Source organism: Stegastes partitus, unplaced genomic scaffold (assembly GCF_000690725.1).
Source record: "Stegastes partitus isolate 25-593 unplaced genomic scaffold, Stegastes_partitus-1.0.2 Scaffold43, whole genome shotgun sequence".
In the NCBI taxonomy this organism is placed as follows: Eukaryota; Metazoa; Chordata; class Actinopteri; family Pomacentridae; genus Stegastes; species Stegastes partitus.
Genome location: NW_007577774.1, coordinates 88,482 through 100,405, shown reverse-complemented (window position 1 = coordinate 100,405; position 11,924 = coordinate 88,482). Strand labels below are relative to the sequence as shown.

Sequence of the window (11,924 nt, the reverse complement as noted above, 5' to 3'; positions counted from 1 at the left end):
AACAAACAAAACATAAGATAACATTGCAAACGTCTCACTTGCAAATCTATAACTGCACAATAATAATAATAATAATAATAATAATAATAATAATAATAATAATAATAATAATAATAATAATAATAATAAAATCTGCTTAAATAAGAGAAATAGAAAAGGAAAAATATATGTAACTATCCAGATACAGATTTTAAATTCAACCTCTGATAGATCAGCTTTGACTGATCAAAAGCATTAAATGCACACAATAAAATACAACACTGGACTTAGCCATTCCCGTTTATGCACTGGTTATACAGTTAATAATGCTCATTCTGTGTATATTTTAGCATATTTATTCCCTTAATCTTCTTCCCTTGAAGCTATTCAAACTATTTTACTACTTCCTTGGTACTTCTGATTAATTCTGAAACTAAATTATATTGTCTTAGTACTTGTACTCTGTGCACTAACATTAAAGTTTAATCAAAGCGGATCTAATCAAAGGCAAAATATCTGTGGGACTTTCCAGGGTTTATTGCACAACTTAAAAAAATATATTTTCCTTCAATCCACAGCCCATCTTATCTCACGAATAACATCCAGTTTAAGGCTTTAAGTTGTACACAAAGGCTATGAGTTTCTCCTGAGCAGCTTTGAATAATGTAGTTGGTGCAGCATTATTTTAGATATATACATATATATATTTGTAGTTGTTTACAGCAATTGCATGTTTATTCACTGTAAACCAATATTGCTTGTTTTGTCTAGGACATGAGCTGCAAGGTGGCGCAGTGGTTAGCACCGTTGCCTCGCAGCAAGAAGGTCGCCAGTTTGCATCCCGGTGAGGACACCTGGGATCTTTCTGCGTGGAGATTGCATGTTCTCCCCGTGCAGCGTGGCTTCTCTTCGGGTTCTCCGGCTTCCTCCCACACAGTCCAAAAACATGTTGAGGTTAATTGGTGATTCTAAATTGTAGGTGTGAATGTGAGTGTGCTTGGTTGTCTGTCTCTAAGTGTAGCCCTGTGATAGACTGGCGACCTGTCCAGGGTGTCCCCTGTCTTCACCCTAAGTCAGCTGGGATAGGTTCCAGCCCCCCACGAACCTAGTGAGGTGTATAGATGATGGATGGATGGAATGAACATGTCAGATATGTTACATGTTGTTGATTCACTCTGTTAAGCAGCTTGTGACTTTGTGCTGTGAAAGGTGCTACATAAATAAACTTTACTTACACTATGCACATACATTTATGCAACAAACTGTCCTTCATATTACACATGAGAAAGGGCAGTTTACAGACCACACATAGATAAGAATAAATATCTTTATTTGTTGGATAACTTTAACAACACAGTACACGTACATATATACAAAGAGGTAACTATGTCATACAGTAACGGATGCACTGCAGCATAACAACTATGCTGTTGGTACTGCATGTTTAGACACGAGGAACCCTTATGGGCTTCAGAGGTTCAAGTGTTACAGTCACTTCAAGAGCCACATCACACAGCTGCTCACACGAAGATGTTTTTCTAGCACGAAGCACCTTTGACCCTCATCCAAAAATGCACTCACATTTTTAGTACTAGTTGTCCCTACCTGGATATTTCAAAATCCCTCATAAGTTTTCTCATTATAAATAGATCTGTTTAAGAAATACTAATTAATAATTACGAGTGATTGAAAATAATAGAATGCTTAAAACAGAAAATTGCTTTCAGTTCTCCAGCATTTAAATAAAAGCAGAAATAAAAGCACATATGACAAAATTTAAAAGCTCGTGCTCCTTTTTAGGGATTTTTCTTTTCATGTCAACACAATCTTTTGCTCTGGAGTTTGTGGATCAGATATTGCTGATAATAAATCAAGGACACGTTTGATCAAAACTGTAGAAGAGAGCACTTGTGTAAAAATTATACTGTAACTTTAGGGTTCAAGTAGAGCACACAGACATAATAGTTTGTCAGAAACATCTTCCTGTAGGTGGGTTCAAGTCTGGTTAAACATCCTCAACATTCCAGTGAAGGACATTTACAGCTTATGAGCAGTAAGTTAATTATACAGCGTATAATTCCATGTTATCAGTTTGCGAGGTCAAGAAGTTAGCAAAATCCATGTAGCTTCAAATGGATGCTTTCTCCTTGCTTAGTTCCTTCTTACTCTCTGTGGTTATGGGGTTGCTATTTTCCTTGCAGATGTTCTGTCGTTGTGCTTGCATGTTATAAGCCCAAGCTCTGTCCACACTGTGTCCTTCGATCCTGCAGGGTTTCCAGTCAGGGAGAGGAAAACGACCAGCTACCACTAAAGCATCATCAGGAAGCTCAGCCTGCAACTTCTCCTGCAACAGTGAAAGCTAGAAACACAAGAAAAATAATGCAGTACTTACCCATAACAATGCAAAAGTGCACCTCTACCACATGCAGATACTTCCTGAGTTGTGTTTTCTGCTTTATAGAATCTAAAAGAAACCTTGTAAGTTCATAGTTTTGAGGACTTTTTAAAAAAAATAAATTCCAGTCACATGGCTTAGAGTAGAGGATTCCAGAAAAAATAAAATAAAATAAGCAAAGCTGCATTTCTATTTAGAAAATTTCCTTAGTGGAAGAACATTTAGATAGGAAATTATATATATACAAAATGTTTACCATCAATGTGATTAAAACCTGGCTTCAAATAAGCTCACTTAATTTTCTCTTTATTTCTGCATTATTCTACATTAGTTTACAGTTAAAACTATATGCTTATTATACTACTCACCACACTGGGAGCCAAAAATACTGTAACATTCTTGCATTTTGACAAGTCGACCTGTGATGAGATACAAAGCAGGATATCAATAAGTCTTTAGCTGCTATTACAGTTCTGTTTTAAATAAGACAGGTACAACTGTAACATTAATGACAACAATGTTTTTTGTTGCCATTAAAATTCTTGCAGTCTGTTGTTGCTATTTATTCCTTGACCGTGTTACACTGAGGGCTCCTGCTGAATGGAGGACAAATAAACTGCTATACCTTCAGATCATTAACTACGCACACACACAAACAGGAATAAAGTAAGTCGAAAGCACAACAAAATGCTGATGTATATTCTTTCTGAGGAGGTTTGGTCAGTTCACTCCTGTATTTGCTAATAAACTCTTGTCAGCAGTGAAGGTGGGTATGTGGCAGTCTGACTGTGCTATTGTTGGTATTTTTTTTCTTTTGTGGGCGTGGGCACATTTCCACTCAAACTGTCGTGACGTTGCAGTGACATATTACTGGTGGTTGCTCTAACTTTGGTGTAGCAACTGTGGAAATTTTAATGTTACTCATGCCATAACGAGTGGACAAACCTTCCAGAGATCTTCTCGTCGGTACGACACTTTTTCATGTTGGCCTGCTCTCCATGCATGAAAGCGGGAGAGCTGAACGAGCCAGGGGTTGAGCTCATAACCAACAGCAGGACTGAATCCACGCTGATGGGCCTCCAATACCTAAAGGGTTAAAAGTAGCCACAACCAAAACCTGTTACGAATCAAACCAGGAAAAGGGAGCCCATAAATCTTATGTATACTTACAATGCGGCCATCACCAGATCCCAAATCCACCAGGCCCCCCTTTCGACCTCTCAGCAGCGTCATCACATTCTGTACTTGGGCTTTGCTGGCAGGAATGTAGGGGACCTGAAAGACATTTTAATGAGATAAGAAGTGACGTCTGAGCTAGATTGTGTGAGCATTTATACATAAATATTTATTCAAAGTGTTAAGAAGAATGCAGACCACACCTGCAGCCTCAAAGGGACTTTTCGGAAGCCCGGCTGCAGGATTCCCACCCACATAGCGTACACAGCAAGTCCAGTGCCGGCTGCTATCTGAGCAACACCCCAACCGCCGATTGGCCTGCTCTTGAGTTCAGCAAAGACCTCTTCGGGTGCGTCATCATCCATTCCTGCGGGAAATGTGTAGCATTGGGTCTAAGTAAATAGAATTTCTGAGAATATACCAAAACTCACAAGGAAAACATGAAATACGTGCTCTTTTTGTTGCATAAAACAGTATATTATGGGAAAGAAGAGCTTTGGGTTCCCAGTATACACACACACACACAGAGTTTAGCAGACCTGATTTATTTCTACCTACTGTATGGTCCTTGTTAATTTCTGCTTCACTAGTTTTTTCTGCTTACAATTATCTTTTCCTTCCACACTCAAAACAGCCGGTGATACAAAACACAACATGACTGTTCACATTTTCATAGAAATATGCTGGTTAGTACAGCTGATCAACAGATTAATGGGTGTCTATTTGGACACAAACATTAAAAAAATAAAAAATAACAATAAACTAGCACACCACTGGGGACAACATTAGAAAACGTTAAATGTTTTCACACACCACTGGTCCGATTTTATTAACCACAGGACATCTGACCACAGATTTACAAACTTTAAGGGATTAAAAAAAATTTAAATTATAAAGACATTAAAAAATATATTTCAGTTGTTTTGATCTAGACTCCACATAAACTGTAATCCTTTTTTCAGTGAACTACCTGTGAAGCGGTTTGTGTGCAGCAGTCTGAGGGTCACATGCACGCGGGTCTGACTTTGAGTCCAGCGTCGTTCTCTGGCTGAGAATAAATACTGACACGATAAAATTCGTTTTTTAAAAGCCTAATATAAAGATATACATAAACACGCAACACCTGAGCAAATATTAAAATAAATAACGAGAAATACAAAATTGACCTGAACGAACGAGGCCGGACATTTAACGCCGTAGGACAGGTCCGTCTGCAAAATACTTCGTTGACCCAAAACAACGAATGGTTCCGGAAAGACGATGCGGGCAATTTTTTTTCACTTAAAATTGCTTATGTAGTAAATGGCCTTTGTTGTCTCCAAAAATACAGAAAAAATGTCTCTTTCTTTCCATTGAAAGGCCGACACTTTAATAGGCTGAAGTTAGCTGCTACTGCGCCGTCATTCTTTGCCTGTTAAATATACATATATACGTTATTTCCTTCATTCAAGCAAAGCACTACTTCACGTAACTCCATTTGCTGACAATACTTTTATTTGAAAAAGAACATACAAAAGATAAACATAAAAAGCAGTTTAATTTTACTCTCCACTGATACATTTGAACTGTAACACCTCTTAAACACGTAGAAAAATTTAATAATAATAAGGTTTTCCAAACGTTTAGCATCAAAGCAGAAGCAATTAAAGAAAAAGTAATGTCCACATTTGAGTTCTCTCTGTATACTTGCAAGAGGAACTGTCCCCGTCAGTCGCTGTCAGCGTCATCGCTGATGATCCCTCGTAGGTTTGCCCATTCCGTTACTTTTCTGCGTCCGTTTTGTTCCTGATCACTGTCAGAGTCAGAGTTCAGAGAGCGCTGATACGCCGACGACGGAGGGTCTGGTTGCTGCCACGCTGAGGCTTGTCTGCGTTTAGGTCGACCTGAGAGAAAGGTATCCACATGAGAGGTAATTTCAAATGATAACAAATATATCGATTATTGTTGTTGTTGTTGTTATTATTATTATTATTATTATTATTATTATTATTACTGTTGTTGTTGTTGTTGTTGCTGTGGTTGTGTTGGTGTTGTTGTTGTTGCTGGTGCAGCAATTTCCCTGAGGTCTCCACCAAAGTGATCAATAAAGTTTTATTCTATTCTATTCTATTCTATGTTACTGGACAAATGAATTCAAAATTACGGATTTAGGAGCAACAATAACATTTACAACAGGTGTTCACTTCTCGACACAAAAGTCTAAATTTATTCAGTTATTTTTATTCATTTTTGTAGTGCTATGTGTTCTTCAACAATGTTTAAACTGCATCTAAAACCATGCACAAGTTATAGGGACATTCACAAGAAACAAACAACAAAACATAAATTCCTCTAGTTATGGTATTTATAGTAGAACAAGCAAATTTTATTGAAATTATTATTATTTTGTTCTTGTTTAATATATCACAAATTTTGTAAATACTCTTCACAAGTCAGCTTCATGACTACACACAGTGTCATTTGTTGTTGTATGTAACTGTAATTTTCTTAACATCTTCTCATGTGATATCTCTTTCAGGCCTGAAAATAGTTCAGCAGCTCTTCTTTGAATCTTCTCAGCTTCTCTATACATTTTAATTTAAAAGACACTAGACTGAGCAGGAATATTCAAGATAACACCTCACAATTCATATACCACGAGAATTATTTTCATGATTTATAACAAGTGAACCACTACACTTATGGCATAAGCCTTTCCTCTTCCTTTCAGAATCACATTGAATTTGGCCACAACTAAGTGTGTGTTTGAAAAGAGTCACAACATGAGTGTATATGCATTTAGCAGTTTGGCTCCTTGAAAAAATCAACTACTTTTTCCCTCAAAGAAAAGTGAAAGTCTTACCTTGTGTGGTGATGATGTTGTTGACATCAAGATCAGCTACTTCTTGAGCTTCCTCTCTCTGCATTCGGACTTTTTTGCATTTTTTGATAGATGGCTGACCTGTGCAAAAAAAAAAAAAAAGAAAAGCCTTATTACTTTTAAAACATGGTCACTAGAGTTAATAAAAATTTGCAAGTTGTGAAAACAACAATAGTCAATATCACACTGTAGTTGCCCCTAGGGGATAAATAAACGTATTTAAATTGAATTGAATTGTAATTTTATCAACTTACATAGAGTGGACTGAAGGTTTTTGCTTTGGCCACAGCTATCAAACCAGAACAATCTACAGAATCAAGTCCTTGATAAATGCAGCAGCAGACTGGCAGATGAGTTTTGATTTTTGGGGGTAAATTTGGCCTTTTGGTGACACTATAAGACAGTCACGGCAACAGATAGTGTAGACTGGTTTCCTAAACATCACAAATATTCCTTCTACTCTTCACTATTTGAATACAATTCAATAGAAAATTGAGTTTAGAGACACCCATTAATAGGCATATGTGAAACTTAAATTAAAAAAATATAAATAAAAAAGGCCAGAATGTGTTATCCAAGAAGAGGTGATTGTATTCCCACTGACCATCGACGCCAAGATCTTCAAGCTCCTTCTTCAAAACAGCCACCTTGGAGCGAACGGAGCGGCAGCCATCAAGGAGCTTCTTGTAATTCCTCCTCACGCCACAGAGAGAAATGTAACGTTTGAGCCGAACAACTGCTTTGTTGTCGTCCTGCAGAATAAAGGCAGACTAATGAAGCGTAATGCAGCGGAGATTTCGCCTCTTCAATTACCCAATGCTGCGGTGATCCAATGTCAAAGCTCGTTTTTGACTGAACTTGACTAAACTCAAAGCATGGAGGACAATCAAATGAATTCAGCTACATCTTTACTCAGTATACAAGCCAGGATAAAGAGCTGGATGGAGACTCAAAATAATCCAGCTGGTCCTTTGCAATATGTAAAAGATTCTAAACTGAACCAGTCAGTTTCGCTACGGTCTAGTGAAACTGTGTACCGGGTTGTGCAGCATCAAGTACATTAGTGAATAAATCGGTTTTAGTGGTGTGACCATATTTCTAGGAAGTAAATTTCAACTTTATTTCAGGTCACATGATCAAAGTAAAACTAATCACAAACATCAGATAACTCAACAGAAACGTAACAGGGCTTGAATCTTCTGAATTATTCTTGAATCCTAAATTGGCCTGGGGGGACAAATAAAGTTTTTTGAATTGAATTGAATTCTAATTTATAGCATCACTCATGGACTCACCTTTTGACCTTTAGTGTCGTCATCTTTTTTCACAGTTTTTTTCTTCTTTTTCTCTTTCCCAACTCGTGCATTTTCTGTCCCGCTATCCCGTTTGTCCTCCAAAGAAGGAAGTGACGATGAATCTGAGTCTGTGCCGTCGTTCTTCTTTCCTACTGATACTTTTTCTTCTGTTTGACACAACAGTCGGACGTATTAGACCATATAAACAATCGTGACAGTTTAAATTAATAAATACATGTTGTATGGAAATGGAAAGTTTGCTGCGTCACCTTTTTCACTGTCATCAGAGGACTCATTATCACTGATTTTGTCACTTCTTTCTGACTTGCTGTCCGAGTCAATGTCATTCTCTTTATCACTCTGTGGCGTTTTCTTTCCTTCACTTGTATTGCTGTTTTTCTTCACTCCATTCTTTGTAGCGTTTTCTTTCGTTTTCTCCATTTCCTTTGGGCTGTCGCCACAGGTACTCTCATTCCCTTTTGTTCTTGACTTGGTGTCTTCTTCACCTGAGGAGTCGTCACTGTTTATCTGTCGTCTCCCTTTTCCATTTGTATGTGGCTGTGATTTCTCCACCTCTTGCTCTGCATCGTCAGACTGACTTTGTTCTTCATCACTGCTTTGTTCACTTCCTGTTTTGTGTTCCTCTTTCTCCTCCGATTCTTTCATAACCACACCGATACAAAAAAAAACAACAAAATGCCATGGTTTGTAAAGAAGCAATCCAGACACATGTTAGCATGACTGAATACATGCGTCCTATTAGGACTTGGAACAATGAGGCATTAGATTGTAAATGCAATTCTATAGATAACTGTTGAGATGTTTATGTCAAGCAAAAATGAGAAATGTTTGTCAAGGTTTTTTTTTTTTTGGCAAGGAAGAATTTTTGGTGTACACCAGAAGAGATTGAGCATGCATCCAATCAGCTGTGTCAAAATGATAAGAATTGAGAATAATAAAAGCAACTAAATTTTTAACCAGTTTGACAAATTGTCATGTGATTTGCTCAAAAATAATAGACTTATTTATCTACCGAATGGTCAGAAATAACAAGAAAATACATAGATTTAACAACAGTCATTGCCTGTATTGTAATCAGCTCACTAAGAGCCAGGAAAACCCTGTTTTTTTTTAGTCCCAGTTTGTTAAAAAAAAAAGTGATTTTTTTAATTTCTTAGTTTAATAATCACAGTAGATGGAACAATCTGGGTCTTTGATGACGCCAATCACTACACAAGATCTATCAATTTGCAATTTTAGGTCCAATGAAGATCTAGCACTGAAATATTGCAAATAAATCTGACACCAATTGTATTTATTTTATTTTTTTTTTTAAACCAAACCATTATTCCAGAAAATGCTCATTTACAACGAAACTAATGAGCCCTTACAGCATTATTTTGTATTGTTAGTTGTAGTCCTGGAGATTTTAAATGGACTAACAGCAAAGTAGAATATGTTAGAATACATTATTACATATACAGACATCTAAACACATTTCAAACAGTAGTCATATCATACCTGATGATGAGCTTGAATGATTGACTCGGGTTTTCTTAGTCCTGGATTCATCTTCTTTCTCACTTATCTCTTCATCGGTTTCTTTTTCTCTCTTCCTTTTTTTCTGGGTTTTCTTGGTCTCCAACTCACTTCCACTGCTGTCATCATCCTAGTATGAAAATCAATGACATTAATAACTACAGCACTAAAACGATACCTCCTATAAACACCAAAAATACCTCAAAGATGTTAGGAACTATACATACGGTATCTCATAGGCTATATAGGAAAATTTAAATACCTGCATTTTCATGAGCTCCTCTTTAACCACCTCTTTCATGAAATTTCTTGCATCTTGACTTAGCGAGTCACATCCTACATGTGCCAGGTAACGCTTTTTTAAAATTCCTAAGGTCAGTGTGCTGGAATAAAACAGAAGAGAGATTAGTGAGTGTAAATGAGGAGATTATGTACAACAACAAACACATTTCACTTATGTATTTTTTTAAAACACTGATAAGCATCTAACATACCTACACTGTACTAATTTACACAAACATTATGACAGATAAAATGTAGGTCCGGAACCTCAAATGCAAAATTTAGAGGCCACAAACGCTGGCACTTAAGAAGGGAATTTAGTTTTTCTTTAAATTGCAGTCACTACTGGGAAATTATAGGATGTCAAATTTCCAATAATACATTTTAACCAAATCTGATTTTTTTTCCTGCCAAAAACAAGCCAAGTCAGAAAGCACATCCAATACCTTTGTGCAGGAAACTTGGAGTTTGTGACATTGTAGGTAACAATGGAGAGTACAACTCAAGTTTCTATTTATATGTAGACTTGGTTGAAGTGCACTGTTTATAGAGAAATTACATGTGGGTGACGAATTAAAGGAAAAGAGAACAGTTGGGTAATTTAACTGACATAGTTTGGGTCAACCTCGGCCCTTAGAGGAAAGGGTCACGACTCATCAGCATGAAGTTTTTCTGCATGATCGCCTTTATCCTATGATGAAACATTTCTATCCTGACGGATGCGGCTGAAAATGCCTCCATCCATACAACATGAGGGGCGACTGAAGGGTTCAAGGGTTCCATATTCTGTGGCCTTCGCAGTCACTATATTTTCAGCCAAATTAAACATCGATGGGAGATTTTAGACCGATGTGTTAGGCAGCGCTCTGTCCCACCACCTTAAAAAAAAAACACGAATTACTATCCACCTCTCTGGTAGGATCTTGGAGAATTAATGCCAAGGAGAAGTCAAGCTGTTCTGGTGGCAGGTGGCGGCTGAACACCTGAGCAAGACCCCTGTCACCTGTCTGTGCTATAAAGATCTAACGATGAAATGTAAATGCAAAGGCTGGTTATTGCTGAAACATGTTTGACCATAAATAGCATAAGAAACAAGATTAGAACTTTAAACTAACTTGCATTTTCCCACATGAGGCGATCCTCTGTGTTTATTTATTAAATCTTTACGCCACCATTAGACACCTTGTATTGTTGCAGACCAAAAAATTATGTTGGAATATGAAACAAACATGTTGAAGGCAGTCAAGCACAGTCAGTGTTTTCTTAATTAGTCATGCATATATTACTTCTGTATGCAGGTGTGTGAGAGATATTTAATCTTCATACAGATTTACTTTCCATGTGCAAGAAAGTATTTCAACATAACATATTTCATTGTATCTGGAACGTCCCATGTTAATATTGATTATCAGCTGTCATCCTGAAGAACACCTTACGAAGACACATCTGTAAGTGGTATTTAGGATTTTGTTGTAGTTTTACCCAATGAAACTAAATATTTCGTCTTTTTTTGTCTTACCATCTTAACAAGAAAAACGAATTTTATGCCTGCATGATTAATTGTTTTAATTAAACTATATAACAAAAATGTTGTCAGTCTTCACATGAAAGATACCAGTTCTTACCAGCAGCAGTCACTTTTTTGGAGGCTTCTTGCTATCAGTCACTGAACTTATGTTTAATCATTAACAGCTAGCCCATCTAGTCTGACAAGCTAGCTCAGACACTGACAGCGTCGCATGAAACACAACGTTGTTAAAATGACTCGTAAATGCCACTTTAAAAATGCAGACTGACCGTCAAATATGCATTATTCAGCTCGTGTGACAATTTAAATCATGAATATTAAAGTTGTACATCACGGTGAGGTTTGTTGCTAACTGCCTCCAGTGCAACTCCACATGAAGTTAGCAAAAGTTACCTCCCAACTCACACAACCAAACACAAGCCTCAGTTCTTATGCTAAATACAAATAGTACCTGCTTGAACACCTTCAGAAAGCTTTAACTGTACCTGAGGTCTGGCTCGTCGCGGAGTTGACCGCACACAAACCTGCGGATGTTTGCTGTCTCCTTGTCTGACACCATGATTTCACTCTGCGCTGTTTCTGTTTTGGCGGCGGAATCCCACGTCGTGCGTGATGACGTAACACCAGGCCACGCCCCCTAGAAATACTCATTGATTTATTGAAACCATATTGATCAAATACTGCGGGTCACACAGTGCAAATTCATATTAAACCAAACAGCTGCTGTTGAAATGAAACGGACTTACTGCTCTTACAATTTTAATTCAATTTAGACATTTGAGTTCAACAGAATAAACATACATTTTAAACTTTATGTTTCACAAAACTAAAGATTTTATTAAATGCAGAATTTTTTTACTCCTCCCACCC

At 37.2% G+C, this 11,924-nt stretch overlaps 2 protein-coding genes across 2 annotated transcripts; both read right to left on the bottom strand.

The window, feature by feature from the left end:
* Positions 1 to 1,288: 1,288 nt before the first annotated feature.
* Positions 1,289 to 4,925, bottom strand: antkmt (adenine nucleotide translocase lysine methyltransferase). Its single transcript, XM_008305032.1, has 7 exons — positions 4,717 to 4,925; positions 4,521 to 4,598; positions 3,754 to 3,917; positions 3,545 to 3,649; positions 3,320 to 3,460; positions 2,743 to 2,793; positions 1,289 to 2,338 (listed from the first exon to the last, which is right to left on the bottom strand). Exons 1-7 carry the CDS (start codon positions 4,736 to 4,738, stop codon positions 2,108 to 2,110), a joined length of 792 nt encoding a protein of 263 aa, XP_008303254.1. The 5' UTR covers positions 4,739 to 4,925; the 3' UTR covers positions 1,289 to 2,107.
* A 97-nt stretch (positions 4,926 to 5,022) lies between these two features.
* hirip3 (HIRA interacting protein 3) lies at positions 5,023 to 11,646 on the bottom strand. Its single transcript, XM_008305044.1, has 8 exons — positions 11,540 to 11,646; positions 9,507 to 9,627; positions 9,227 to 9,374; positions 7,975 to 8,364; positions 7,706 to 7,872; positions 7,015 to 7,162; positions 6,393 to 6,491; positions 5,023 to 5,433 (listed from the first exon to the last, which is right to left on the bottom strand). Exons 1-8 carry the CDS (start codon positions 11,611 to 11,613, stop codon positions 5,258 to 5,260), a joined length of 1,323 nt encoding a protein of 440 aa, XP_008303266.1. The 5' UTR covers positions 11,614 to 11,646; the 3' UTR covers positions 5,023 to 5,257.
* Positions 11,647 to 11,924: the final 278 nt, after the last annotated feature.

Coding starts and splice junctions, on each gene's coding strand:
- antkmt (XM_008305032.1), bottom strand. CDS start 4,738: ATGTCCGGCCTCGTTCGTTCAG. Junction 3,650..3,753: donor AAGTCCCTTTGAGGCTGCAG/GTGTGGTCTGCA, acceptor AATGTCTTTCAG/GTCCCCTACATTCCTGCCAG. Junction 2,339..2,742: donor TATTTTTGGCTCCCAGTGTG/GTGAGTAGTATA, acceptor TTGTGTTTCTAG/CTTTCACTGTTGCAGGAGAA.
- hirip3 (XM_008305044.1), bottom strand. CDS start 11,613: ATGGTGTCAGACAAGGAGACAGCAAACATCCGCAGGTTTGTGTGCGGT. Junction 9,628..11,539: donor CGCGACGAGCCAGACCTCAG/GTACAGTTAAAG, acceptor GTTTTATTCCAG/CACACTGACCTTAGGAATTT. Junction 6,492..7,014: donor TGAAGATCTTGGCGTCGATG/GTCAGTGGGAAT, acceptor TTTTTTGCACAG/GTCAGCCATCTATCAAAAAA.